At 47.6% G+C, this 14,649-nt stretch overlaps 1 protein-coding gene across 4 annotated transcripts in view; it reads left to right on the top strand.

Moving 5' to 3' along the window:
• Positions 1-13,942, top strand: part of JCAD (junctional cadherin 5 associated) — a 77,599-nt gene extending 63,657 nt beyond the window's left edge. For 3 of the 4 annotated variants that reach the window (XM_077896957.1, XM_077896955.1, XM_077896958.1), the window contains 2 exons: positions 1,585-5,363; positions 10,142-13,942. In XM_077896957.1, coding sequence (XP_077753083.1) covers positions 1,585-5,363; positions 10,142-10,176 — 3,814 coding nt within the window. In that variant the 3' untranslated portion in view covers positions 10,177-13,942. The remainder of the gene's footprint in view (positions 1-1,584; positions 5,364-10,141) is intronic. The other variant, XM_077896959.1, reaches the window with a different exon arrangement.
• The last annotated feature ends 707 nt before the right edge of the window (positions 13,943-14,649 follow it).

The raw sequence follows: 14,649 nt of genomic DNA, 5'->3' as shown, positions 1-14,649 counted from the left end.
TAAAAGGGAGAACAAACAGTGGAAATACATACAGTTCATTTGGCATCCTTCGCACAGTGCCTGACACAGCATAAGTGCCAAGTGCATGTTACTGTTAAGTGACTTACCATCTGTGCCTCAGTTTCCTCCTTTGTCAAACGGGAATGACAGCAGTACCTGTCTCAGCGGAGTGAGGGTGCGTTAACAAGCAGGAAGCACTTAGATTCCTGGTAGAGAACCAAGGCTTTTCGAAAATCCGCACCCTCACCCACACCAAGACTACGGGATATATATCAAAATAACAGTTTCTGGGTTTTCCAGTGTCATAGCCCTGGTCTCTTGTCACTTAGCAGCTGACTGTTTCTGTGCAGGGTTAACAGGGCTGTTCTGATTTCCTCCTCATCTGCCTTAGAACAGTGATTCTGAACTCTGGATGATGTCGGAATACACTGGGGGTGTGCTGCTTGCTAGACTGGTGGGCCTTGGGCCTTCATATTTTTTAAAGGTTCACAGGGAAATTCTGACGTGTGGCCAGGTGATGGGCAGCAGGCTGGAACCAGGCTGGCATTTGGTGCTACCGTGTCCTGCCTGGCAGGGGGTTCTGGCGCATGGACAGAGCCCCTCTTCTCCGGCTGAGTTTCAAAGTCAGCCCGAGCAGTTTTTCCCACATCACCTAAGGTGAGACTCCCCTGGAGTGCTTGCTACGAATGTGGGCACCTGAATCCTAACCCAGACCTACCAAATCTGGATTTTTACCCGAGGGACTTGGTAACGTGTATTTAGTGAGCCCATGGGGAGATTCTTGCCATCAGGGAATCGCAGGAACTCTGACGAAGCCATGGTTCTGTCCAGCTGCACACTGGGCATATCTAAGGTGCCCGAGAAACCCCGATGCCAAGTCTCCTGCCTCTGGGACTCTAGCGTGATGCAGCAGGGATGCTGGCTGGGCCTCAAGACCTGGGAAGTCCCTCTAGAGTCTAACGTGCAGTGATGATTCTCAGAGTGGGGTGCTGGGACCCCCATCGCCTGGGGACGTGTTGGAGATGCATACTGTAGAGTCCGACCTGAAACTGCTGAATCAGAAACTGGGGATGGGAGCAGTCTGTGCCTGAACAACCCTTTCTCGTGATTCCTGCCCATGCTGAGGTTAAGAACCACTGCCCGAGGGTGGGGTTCTAAAAAGCCGGTTCCCAGACAAATTCCCAGGAGACCTCAGTGGTCAGGACTCAGGGGGAGAGTGGACTCCCAGTGGCCCATGACCACACTTTGAGAAATACTACTCTCGAGTTGACCCTTGTTCCCTTGGGCATTTGAACATTATGAGAGCCCTGACATCTCTCAAGTACCACCAATGTCCTGATGTGTTTGTGGGCAGCCTGTTGCTGCCACTCCTAGGCCCTTGGTGGCAAAACACATGGCTGCCTTCCAACCATAATTAGTGGGACATGTTTTCTTTAAAGTCAATAAGTACTTGGGTTGGGAATATATTTTGCAGAAGCACTGACCTGTGTTTGACTGGGAGCACCAGTCATAGAGCAGACGAAGGAATGCTTCTCCTGCATGGGTCTTCCCCTGCTATAACTTCTGTGCCTGTCTGTTTTGTAGGTTTTACGACCAGCCCGTGCTAAGGTGGTCCTCTCAGCCCCAGACTGCTCACGACCACGCCTACTGGAGAAGAAGAGGACAGGAGGTTGGTGGCTTCCTGGGGCCAAGGGACCGAGAAGACCTGGAGGGCAGAGGAATGGCCCAAGCCCACAGTCTGCCTGTCCACATGAGGGAGGGTCCATGGGAAGTTGGAGGAAGGACAGAGAATGTGATGAAGAAGGCAGTTTGGGAAGAAGAGCTGAGAATGGCAGCACCTGCCAAGTGGCAGACTATAAGCCTTGAGAGCTGGCACCAGCCAAGGAAGTTAGGGAGGCAGATGTCTGATGGTGACGGGGAGAGACTGTTTCAAGATCTGTACCCATTCATGCAAGGAGAACAGGTGCTGAATTCTCAAAGCAAAGGGAAATCCCAGTCCTTGCCCAGGGTTCTTTCCCCCGAGGGCCTGAGTTGCATGGAGATTCCCATTCCACTGAATGATGGACATTTTCCAAGTGTTCCTAAAATGCCATTTTACCCTCCAAATTGTGCCCCCAATTTGGAATCCACAAGGAACCTCGAGAAGAGTGGCTCCTCGGCCCCTTTGCCCCGGCCCAAGTTTGGGAGACCCCTCAAGCCTCCGTCCTACGACTCTCACCAGAACTCCCGAGTGGGCATGGAGAGCAGCGACTCTCCGGATGGTCAGCAGGCAGACCTGTGCGCCTCCTACCTGAGCAGAGCTAACGAGCCCAGGCTGGAGCTATGTGCGTCCGACTCCGGCTTAGAGCCTCCGGTGTACGTGCCCCCGCCGTCGTACAGGTCACCGCTGCAGCACATCACCAACCCCTACGGGGACGACGCGGCCCCCAGGCCCGTGTGCGCTGGGCCCCGTCAACAGCAGCATCCCGCGGAGGTGCCCAGTGCCGGGGGTCAGCCTCCTTCCAGGCCGCTGGGAACCGGGACCGAGTATGGTGCGAGCCCGCGCTCTCCTCGAGCCTTCCCTCTACAGCCCCGGCCAACCACCGCTTATGACAGCTCTGTCCTGTATATTCCCTTTGACGATCCCCGGATACGACATTTTAAACTAGCCCAGCCCCAGGGTTTCCATCCAGAAACACAGGCTGCTGAGATGTTGTACAGCTCGAGTCCGGGTACTGCCCCAGCACCTGCTCATGGCAACAGTCAACAGGACGGCGCCGTCTTGAGCCCACGGAGCGTGAGGACCCCACCAGGCAACGCCAGCAGCTCCGCCCCAGCCAGTCCTGGTCCCCGGTGGCTATGGGGCCATCTCCCCGGGGATGCAGAGAATGGCAGCTTTCCTGACCAAAGAGACCATGGTGCTGTGAGAGGACAGTGGCCTGCCGTGGGTGGCAGCCCGCGTGGCCACCCAGAAGGCCCGGCCCCCTCCCCAGGCCCGCAGGGTGAGAGTACCTGCGAAACTCGAACCACGCTCAAGAAGTTTGAAACTGGGATTCAGACCAAGAAAAGTTCAAAGAAAAAAATGAACGAGACGATATTTTGTTTGGTTTCCATCCCAGTTAAATCCGAATCACATCTGCCAGATATAGATACGAACAACAATGACTTAAAACAGAGCTCTGATAAAAAGAATAGGCTTGATAAGAGCCCGGCTTTGCAAGAACAAAGTCTGCTGAGCATGTCTTCCACGGACCTGGAGCTGCAAGCTCTCACAGGAAGTATGGTTGGGAGAACAGAGTTCCAGAAACAAGATCTGGGGGAACCAGAAGAAGGGAAACAAACAAATGACCTCAGATTCCTTCACCCTACAAAGCACAGAGAGCTCAAGTATTCTGGCTCATGGCCAGGGCACCAGTACAGAGATCAGCAAACACAAACCACTTTCACCGAGGACTCCAAAAGCCCTCTGCCCCTCCCATGCGAGAAGCCGGGAGGGTCCCCAAAAGCAGTACTGACACCCAGATTTTCAGACCCCATTGCCTCTGAAGCTCACCTGCCTGGGGTGTTAGCTTCCAGCCACCAGAGCCAGAGGCCACATGCTCATCACCTGAAAGGTCAGATGTCCCTCAGCCCCTCCAGCAACAGCGCTTTCTCGAAGACTTCCTCCTGCATAAGCCATGCACCTGTTCTGAAAGCAGGGCCCACTCAGCCGTGCGTGGATGGCCGCGGCCGTGACGCCAGCCCTGTGCCCCGGGGCGAGGTGGTGAAGGGGGAGACCACCGGCCCCTGCAATAGTCAGCAGCTCTTTGGCCAGTTTCTCCTGAAGCCAGTGAGCCGGCGTCCCTGGGATTTGATAAGCCAGCTGGAAAGTTTTAACAAGGAGCTTCAGGAGGAGGAGGAGAGCAGTCACAGTGGCAGTGGCAGGAGCAGCGAGGACAGTGACACGGAGTGGCAGTGTGAAGGCCACATGGACACCACCGCCAAGAGCCGGGGCTTGGGTGAGGCAGGCCAGGTACAGAGAGCTGAGGCTGCCCTAGGGAGGCTGGCACCCGAGGAGCCCGGGCCCAGGTCGGGAAGAGTGAAGAGTAAGTCTGAGAGCTGGAGCGAGGAGCAGAAGCTGGGCCGGCCCCACGTCCCGCCTTGGTCCCTGGGCCCCGTGACGGTGGTAGGCGGAAGGGCTGCGGCCTCGCTGTCTCCACGCACCAGCCCGGTCACCGAGAACAGAGACCAGGAGGCCGAGCACAGGATGAACCAGCCAGCAGTCAGCCTGGGTCCTGTGAACGCAGTGACGTCCTCTAAGTCCAGTGACACGAAGCCAGTGCTCTCGTCTGAGCCAGCTGAGCTGAGGCAGCCCGGGGAAAGTCAGGAGCTGCCCGGCATGTCCATTTCTGGTGGGCCAGGTGCAGCAGCCCCTCGGAAGGCTGGTGGTGGAGGGGAGCAGGGCCCGCGGCTCCCACTCTTTCTTGCCAGCAAAGCCCGAGGACTGTCGGCCCCAGACTTGAGGTCTGTGGGGCTGCTACCTGCACCAGAGCGGAGTGCTGAGAAGTCAGATGGCTCTTTAGGGGAAGCGAGTGCCATAGAAATCCCCCCAAATGAATCCCTGCAAGCAAGGGCTGCAAGGATCCTGGGCATCGAGGTGGCCGTGGAGTCCCTACTGCCAGGTGCCCAGAGAACAGGGCAGAATGAGCACCCTGAGCCCGATGGAAGTGTCTGCGGGCCAGAGGCCCCCAGGAAGGAGGCTGCATCCAGCTCAGCGCAGCCAGATGACCCCGCGGTGTCCACGGACGCCTTCTATGGCAGGAGGAAGTGTGGCTGGACTGAAAGCCCTCTCTTTGTAGGGGAAAGGGATGGTGCCCGTCGGGTTGCCCCGACCAGTGAGCACGTGAGCGTGGACAGGACTGTCCCCAGCAAGGTCCCCAGTCCTGAGCCTCAGCCCAGGCCCCAGGAGTTCACATCCTGCGATCACAGGGACACGGAGACAAAACCACCCTTCAGGTCCACTCTGTTCCACTTTATAGAAAGGACCCCGAGCGTGGCAGGCGCAGAAAAGAGGCTCAGAAGCACTTCCAAAGTGATCGAAAGTTTACAAGAGAAACTGGCCTCCCCCCCTCGGAGAGCAGACCCCGACCGCCTGATGAGGATGAAGGAGGTAAGCTCTGTGTCTCGGATGAGGCTCCTGAGTTCCCGGAGCGCCGACTCCGTGGAGGAGGCCGAGGACCTGAAGGCCGAGAGGGTGCCACCCGGAGGCCCGGTATCTCCAAATGCGGGGGACCTGAGGGTCGGGCACCCCCTCCCTGTCTCCAAGGGGGCCCCCTCGCTGGAAGAAGACGGGCATCCAGCAGCACAGAGAGAGAAGACTGTCCAGCAGGACTTCTGGTGCCCAGGTGAGGAGGCAGGCCGCAGGCAGGGCTCAGTATTAATTTGATGGTCTTAGAGTATAAAAAACACCAGGTTGGGGATGCCTGGGTGGCTCAGTGGTTGAGCTCTGCTGTCAGCTCAGGCAGTGATCCCAGGGTTCTGGGATTGAGCCCTGCATGGGCTCCCTGCTCAGTGGAGGGTCTGCTTCTCTCTTGATCTGCCCCCCACCCCTCCACACCTCACATTCTCATTCTCTCTTCCTCCCTCTCTCTCTCTCTTTCTCTCTCTCTCAAATAAATAAAATCTTAAAAAACAAAAAGCAAAAACAAAAATACCAGGTTGTCAGATGATGAAAATCCTGTATTGGTAAAGCTGAGTTTGTCAATTATCATTACCAGAAGATTCTTCATTTTACAAAGAGTCATCCAGAAGCTTTCCTTAAAAATCAGTATCCCGTGGTACATCATAAATGATTATGTCTTTATGGAAATTACCTATGCAAACAATTATATACAATTATCTGTATAAATAAATCTTGGGTCCCTGACTGTGAAGAGGTAAATCAGTAAAGTATCCCAGCTTTGGTGCCACCCCTTGATGAACCTTGTAGAGACCGTGCCGCACATGCTCTGCACTCTCTCCCAAACAACATTCACCTGGACCACCTGCGTGTTCTTTATTAACCTAATAAGAAAGAGATACCCAGATAATTAAATAAACTACCCAGCCGGACTGCTGTGTCTTACACCGAACCTTCCAAAGTCCTTTGTCCCATTTTATCTGTTTTTGCTACCACACCATTTATGAAACTTTAAAAAGGTTTAGTAGATAGAAGGAACAGTTTGCACTTTCTCAGCACCCCACCCCTAAAAGTTTCACCCATTAGCTCTGTCCCATAAGGTCTCCTAAGGTCTGAGGGCTAAGCCCAGGACAGAGGGCACCCCCAGGCCTTTGGGCCTCTCCCTTCTGTCACCTTAATGCCTTCAGAGCTGCTCCAGGTCAAACCACCAGGCAGGTTATCAGGGGCAGCAACGGGGATTGTCCCCAAACAGTCTCACCCTCTCAGCTCTGATGCAGACAGGCATCTCCATTTCCAGCATTTTCTTCAGAGGCTGGGCAATTAGAAATCATTTATGCTAGCACTGATTAGAAAGAAGAGTGGAGGTATATGTCAGAAGGCCTGCATCATAAACCACACACAGGGAGGGACCTCAAATCATTCATTTAGACCTTTTTACAGCAAGGGGGAAACTGCCCTTGTGTGTGTGACCATGCTGACCCTGGGCCCCCAGCCCCCCTCCTGAGGCATCCCCCAGTGGGGCAGCACCCCTACTCCCTCTTCTCTGTCAATGGACAAGATTACTTGTTTCAGCTAAAAAAATCCAGAATTTTTGTTCTGCAAAACATCCACATGGCACTTTTTAAATTTTCCCACGAATGCAGTATGATTCTTAGGAGTGTTGGCCAGTGTTGCTCAGTTCCTTACACAAAATACATTATTGAAATAACCCATTTGTCAGGGCCCTCTTGGATCATCTGACTTGATAAAGGTCTTTGCCAAGAGAACACTAAGATGTGGAACTCTTGCCATAATGGTGGAGAAAAAGTGTTATACGACCCATTTTTTTGAGCTGTTGGGATTAGTCTTCAGCTCTAATAAATGGGTCCTCTCTCCTCCCATGCAAAATATGCCCACTCGCTTTTGAGTGTGAGTTAAAATGAGTTTCTTCATCAGTCTGGTCTCATCCTGAAGATTGTAAGGATTTTTAAATGAGGCAAATCCTGTTACCAGTTTGTCAAGATTTCTCTTTCTCAGTTCATGGCCACATATTTCAGGAAATGTTTTATGACACGAAACTTCTAGTTCAATAAAGCACTCCCTCAATTTTTAGCTCATTTGGCATGTGAAGAGGGTTTAGATCATTCGGTACGTGAAGAGGGTTGGACAGGTATCTGCAAACATGTAGGTAATGCCAATTTTAATGTTAACCACTAGGAACACCTCTTCCATTACTTTTTTTTTTTTTTTTAACTGTAGTTACTGGGCAGCCCAGGTGGCTCAGTGGTTTAGTGACACCTTCAGCCCAGGGTGTGATCCTGGAGACCCGGGATCTAGTCGCAGATCAGGCTCCCTGCATGGAGCCTGCTTCTCCCTCTGCCTGTGTCTCTGCCTCTCTCTCTCTCTTTCTCTCTCTGTGTGTGTGTGTGTGTGTTTCTCATGAACAAATAAAATCTATAAAAAATAAAAAATAAACTGTAGTTACTGACATTTAGTAGATATTTTTTTCCCTCTTCTCCATCTGATGCATTCATTAATACATAATAAAGTGACCACAAATCTAAAGGCAGAGAGCTGCTCATGATGCACACAGTCCCCTCCGGCACTCTTAAATAATGGCAGAGCAGGACACCATTAGGGACAATTTCATTCAGGAAGAGGAGCTCGGGTGCACCTCCTTCATGTGATGGTCACCAGGCGTATCCAGAATCATTTTGAGAGGAATGTGGATCATATGACTATGACAGTCAAACTTGAGATATCTTACCTTCTCCTCACTGTTGCTTCACAAGTGAGAATAAAGCCTTGTTGCTTTTTTTGCTGATAAACTCTGGGACATGTTTTTTTCTTGATATAGTTTATCATTTTATACATAAGAATCAACATCTCCATCCCCCAACCCACCCCTGCCCCTGTCATCCCAGTGTGTAGGAACCACTTCACTATTCCCGAATTCGCAGCCCACTTAGAATTCAGTTTATGCCACCGTATATCTAACCCCCACCCAGCATACACACATGCACATGCCCTTCCACATGCAGTGATCCTTGAAGGTGGTCCTTTCAGCTGATAACTTTTTAGTGGTCTTTTGGGCCTCTGGCTAAGAAGTCAGCACTTCAAAACTTAACTCAGGTGACAAAATGCCATCTCTGTTAGATGGATCGTGTTCCAGTTTGGAAGTGTAATCTTAGGAACTGGTAGTGTTCAGAACCCTGGTTCTGTCAACCTCCATGGCATACTCTATCCATCTGGGTGCAGGAGGAGAACAAGGAGAGACTGCTTTGGGCCCAAAGGGGTGCAACTTGGGAGGGTGTGAGATGCCAAGCAATGCCACTCGTGCGAAGGCTGGATGTAGCTCTCCCGCATGTTGATGCACAAAACACCCACAAGGTCAGGCCTTAGTGTGTTGTCTCTACCCGAAATCCTGCCCACTGGAACCAGGATTCTCACTACTCAGAGTAGCCTCTCTGTCCTCTAGATCTCCACATGCCAGGATGGTAGCTCCTGGTCATATGTGGGGCCTTGAGCATTTGAAATGGGGCTTATCCAAACTGAGGTGTGCTGCAAGTGTAAAATACATACCAGAGTGCAAAGACTTAGGATTAAAAAAAATATTTTTTTAAGTTTCTCAATTTTTATATTGATCACCTGTTGAAATAATAATAATTTGGATGTATTTGGTTAAATAGAATATATTATTAAAATTAATTTCACCTGTTCCCTTTTACTTGCTTTATCACACCTTCTAGATAATTTAAAATAATGTTATGTGGTTCACATTATATTTTTATTGGACCTACACTGTCTGTGATTGGCAGAAGGAGCCCATTGTTCTACAGAGTTCTTTCCCTGGCTCCGGGCCGTTAGCTGCATCAATAGGGCTGTGGGGTGTGAACTTGTTCTGCAGAGGTGTCCCCCTGTACCTGGCCCGAGGTGAATTGCTCGGTGCCCACTGGATGTAACCTATGCTCAATAGATGCTCAGCGTCTTTCTGGCCTCTCACCGGCTGGAAGTGACCACCCCCCGTCATCTCCAGCAGAGAAAAAACTGTTCTTGCTCAGAGGAGTTCCCCCTCCAAATCCACACACAATGAGGCTGACTGAGCACAAAAATGTAGCGCTCAGCTGTTCATATCGGATGTTATCACACTGGGTGTTGCTGAGTGTAAAAAATCAGAAGGCAGCCAACCCACTTGAGCTCCACTTGCTTTTAGCCACGCGGGCACTTGGTGCAGCAAATCACATTTGGGGAGGAGCAGGCTGCTTGCTTTTCCTAAATGCAGGCACTGTTGTCCTATTTGGTTTGTAATGTCTGACTCAGCGCTGTAAGCATGGTCTTAGCCATCACAGGTGTGTCGTCTGGATAGTAAGCGTATCATGGCTAAGCTGAGACTGTGTTAGCAGACATGGTAGGGCGTTTTGCTGCTGGAGAAATTGGGATCGGTACGGCCTTCGTATTGCACAGTTGTCCAGGCACATTTAAGAAGAAATCATTTTACAATAGTTTTTATAGCTGTCAAATTGTACCAATCCTAGATTTCGTGTTTTCTTTTCTTTTTTTTTTTTTTTATGATTTTATTTATTTGAGGGAGAGAGAGAGAGAATGAGTAAGGAATGGGGCAGAGGGAGAGGGCGAAGCAGGCTTCCCTCTGACCCGGGAGCCTGATGCAGGTCTCGATCCCAGGATGCAGAGGTTATGACCTGGGCTGAAGGCAGACACTCAACCACTGAGCCACCCAGGTGCCCTACTAGTGTTACATTTAAAGTTGAATGATGTCCCATTTCTCTGATTAGGTAGTGACCAATGTACCAATTGTACAATGTACAATGACCAATACAGTGCCCTTTTAAAACAGCCTTTTGATGATAGTTTCTTACTCCTCAGTGAAAACCATATTGTTTAAATGTCTAAGCGTTCACTTTACACCTGTGAATTTTGTTCCCTCAAAATATCTATTTATGTTTGAGGATTGAACAGAAAACACTCTAATTGAATATACCACTAATTTTTTTTTCTCTTTTATAGATTCGTATGACCCTAGCAGAGTGGAGAGGGTGTGAGGAGATGCCAGTGAAGCACCGGATCGCTAGAGTTTACTAACTGCGTGTCCTCTTGTTTGGCCTGTCCGCCCTGCCTGCCCGTGTGTTGGCTGGTGCCTGCTGGCTTGTACTGTACTGTCGCATCCTCTACCACTGCCACCAAGAAACTCGCCATCCCTCCAGAATCACTTTGTGGAAATAAAGCATTAGTCTATTGAAACCATCTGTTTTTATAATATGAAGAGTTAATGCCTGTATGTAGAGAGGAGTTGCATAAACTCTCCTTAGTGATGGATTTAGCCAAGCTGGTAAATAGTTTGGTGTTAATCTGGTTCCATGTAAAATTCAAACGGGAATGGTTTTGAAGGGACTGTGAATGTCATTAATTCCCCTTTGCATCTCCATAGCCTGTGGCCCATGCTCGTGTTAAGGAGTTTGGGACTTGGGCCAACTGCCCGGCATTCCAGCACTTTGAGTTTAGGGGAAATGGGATGAATCTATATGCCCGTTTCTAATCAATTTGGCCTTCTGCTGCTGCAAGTAACTCTATTTGTAAGTAACTTGCCATCAGAGAATAAAAGCAATATCTTTTAAGTTTCTAAAAGATTAAAAATTGTACCATAATGTATTCAGAGTATTATTTATCTGGCGATGAAATACTTTGATCATTCGCAAACATGCCATCGTCTGCTTTGCCCTCAGTATTATCTATTTTTATGTTCTGTATGGATGTTTAGAAATTCTTTATATGAAAAGTAATTGCTGGTTTAAAATAGACCATTTTAACAAAGTAACTATATTTCTTTTTACAAAAATGCTATTTTTCTATGATGTAAACAATTATGAGGTGGCAGATTTTTAAGGAAGTATTATTTTATTTAAGAGTCTGTATCCCTTTGTGTGAGAGGAACCCAGAAAGGGTTCACATTTGCTTTAAAGCACACACCCCTTACCCCTTCACAGCTCAGCTACTTTTATGTTATCTTAAAAAAAGATGTCAATATAGACATTGTATTACAGGGTTAATAAAACGAACTTTTCACAAAGATGCTTTCGCAAATGTAGCTGTAAGGTTATATTTGAAAATAACCCTCTCAAAACCAGCCAACATCCTTACAACTATTTTTGCTGCCATATCCACTAGAATTACCAAAAAACATAGTTTCATCTCGGTATGTCTGTGGGGATCTCCCCTGAGACGATACTTTCCACTGCCCCCTGCCCCGTTTATGAAATACTGTATTTTTATCTAGAATGATCCTTAATTATTAGTCTCTGCATATTTTTTAAAAGTGCTAGAGACATTATATATATGCCAATACAAAAGTACTACGAGGCCTATGTATTCTACTGTGTTTACTATTGCAGTAGCCTGCACAAATTTTAAGCATTTTTATGCATTTGTCCCTTCTTTCTAAGTAGGGTATCTTGTTAGCTAACACTTCCTGAATGGTTTCTTGTCGCCTTCCTTCCTCTTTCCTTCCTTCCCTCTCTCTTTTTTGAGAAACCACCTTCTCTATTTTTAGATGTTTCAAATTCCTAAAATGTAAATTGTTGGGTGGTCTGCAATTTGGCCTGCAAACAACTCCAACTGGGCTTTCATGGCCCATTTTTATCTGTACCATATGATTTTATTTCATAAAAACTTCATGTATTTGGACTATAATAAACAACACAGAATCTAAGTAGTTCTGAACAGTTGTTTCAAATACACTTATCTGCATTCTTGGTCCTTACCTCTCTTATGCAGTCTTCTATTACTTGTTTCCAGATTTTGGCTCTTGTGAAAAGTTGTACTAGGCTCTTGCTTTCCCAGCAAATGAGATGGGCCAAGTCTTAACATTAGGAATGGCGGAAACTTTTTCCCCAGGAAAAGTTTAATAGGGAAGAGGTCAGTTACTCTAATAGTTGGTGAATCACTCAAGTCATCTGCTAAAACCAAATGAGGGTGGCTACCTGGAGGTCTTTGTGGGGTGTGCTTCCCTCCTTAAATTACAAATGGAAGAAGGTGAGGTGTACGTATATGTATGTATGTACACATATAGAAACATACATATATACATGTCTATTAACTCTACTCTGACTTCTTAAATTTGTTGATCCCATCTAAAAACTTCTTTAAATGAAAGTAATCAAATTTTAGCTTATTCCTCAAGAGAAAGAAAAGGATCCTGAAGAGAAAAAAACATGGTAACCTATGTATACCACAAAGCAATATAATGATGGTCTTCTGGTTTTTATTCTAAATTGTACCATCTTTCTGAAACCATTCTGAATTTTGTTGAAATTATCAGTATTTCTACTTTGAACCTTAATTTCTGGACTTAAGCCTGTATATAAATCTTTTTGGTGTGTGTTGGGGGATAACTTTGACAATTAGAGTTTTAAGCTTGCACATTCTGAGGTAAATAATACATCCTGTAATCCAAAATAGCTTTCCCAGAAGTTTTGAACTTAATGCTAATTATTATTTTATTATTACTACTTCTGATGCATATATAACTCTCCATTATTATTTGTGGCCTGAAAAAAAAAAGTTCTCTTGTCTTTGTCATTGTTTTCTCATATGTATGCTAACTGTTGGTGTTTCATGATTTTGGGCTTATGAAATTAAAAGTTCTACCTTTGACCATTTGGACTAAACATTACATGAGGAATTGCCTATGAAATTTATTTGTATTTTTTGATTTGCAAAAGAAGGGAAAGAGAACATGTTGGTAATTTGGCTCTAATTACCTTTCTTTGAAGAAAATTTTCAGGTTGCCAAAAACCAGGTATCTTCATTATCATTTTCGACCTCAGGTGTCTGTGGATTGCAGGAACCTGCCCACTAAGGGGGGTGCAGTTCTTGGCGCATGTCTGCAGAACTCTGTTCCATGCTGCCTGTCACATGGAATTCTTTAAAAGTCCCTGAAAATGCATCTACTCTTGGAGATTCTGGTTTCCTTACTAGAATTGTAGGTTAGGGTTTTGATCCATGGGCAAATTCTAAGTAGAACTTTTTCTATCCTCTTTGACTGTTGGTTGGAGTGTTTCTGTTCATGGAAGTTCCTATGCGTAAACTCAGATGACTCTGGAACTAGCCCCTGACCGCTTTTTGCCACAGCAGGATGACTGACTCTGGTGGCAGCTTGGCTTTGGGCTTTGGAGGAGGAAGGGTGAAGCTGACCTGCTGTTGACACGACTGCTTCCCAGCTCAGAGCAGAAAGAACCGATGGAAAATATGATGAGGCCACCACTTCGTCTGGGACCCCCCGCCAAAGACTGTGTTTGTGTGTCTTGGCTGTTTTGCTTTGTTTTGTTTTGTTTAAAATGATGAAGTAGGACACAATTAAGTGTCAGGTTAGCAGCTCTTGGAAAGTGACCAGTAGAGCAGAGTTCCCACTCTCTAAATAGCCGGGCTTAGAGAAACACTCTCAGTATTCTAAGTGCTGGTGAGCAGTTGCTGCAGTGTTTGGGCCATTTTCTGCAGATCCATCTGTGCTAGAGGGATGGAAGCAGGGGTGGGAGTGAGTCTCAGGCTGCTCTTGCACGCCTGGGGGATTTTCACATTTGCTTTTTCTTTTGTTTTTAACTGCAGATTCTGTACATCTGTTTGTGGGAGGAGAGTTGCTACTCAGGACAGGATTTAAGAGACAGATTCCAAGTGACCTTTAAGAGTGCATGGTGGGAGGTCCTGTTCCAGGAGTGTGGGTTGGTCCACTCTGGGACCCACCAAGCGAAGAAGGAGGGGATGGTAAAATAAGCTTAAAAAGAGAGAATAGGTCCCCAGCCTTCACATTTTGTTGAAAGAAAGAAAGAAAGAAAGAAAGAAAGAAAGAAAGAAAGAAAGAAAGAAAGAAAGAAAAAAGAAAGTGGTTAAGAATACAATCCAGATCGAGATCTCATAAAAAGGTCAATATGGTCTAACCAACTGCCCATTGAAACAGTCCTTGGGTTCATCAGCAGTGCGGAGAGGTGGGCAGAGTGCCTGCAGATTCCTGGCTTTGACTTTTGAGAGCCCCTGTCACACTTGTATTTGTTACAGAAGACAGGGAGGGCCTTGTTCTGTGGCCTCTGCTCAGTGATTGGAATTTGAACCCAAATTGTCCAACCATTCGTCCCATTGCCTTGATTGGGGGGGTGAGGAGGAAGCTCTCCCCATAAGATGACCCATCCCTGCTTCCATACAGAAGCCAGGTCTGCTGGGGCTTGCAGCAAAGCCGAAGGAGCAAGACTTCTCTCTCCTGCTATCCTTCAGCCCACCCTGTGGCAGGGCCAACACGTGTGACACTCCCTGTCACAGCAAGAGCGAGACAAAGGCAAGTCAAGTTGAGAAGCATATGGCAGAAATTAGAAATGAAAACCATATGTCCCAGCCAGAGAGAAAAGCAGTAACCTACAGATTATAAAAATCAACGAATTACTCTCCCACTTGGGGCAGCTGAAATTTGAGCCCTCACACTACACTCGGATGTGTCAGGAAAGCTAGGCAGAGGGATCTCAAAAAACAAA

This window comes from Canis aureus, chromosome 5 (assembly GCF_053574225.1).
Source record: "Canis aureus isolate CA01 chromosome 5, VMU_Caureus_v.1.0, whole genome shotgun sequence".
NCBI lineage: Eukaryota > Metazoa > Chordata > Mammalia > Carnivora > Canidae > Canis > Canis aureus.
Note: the sequence above shows the minus strand (reverse complement) of the source record. Positions and strands in the feature narration are given on the sequence as shown.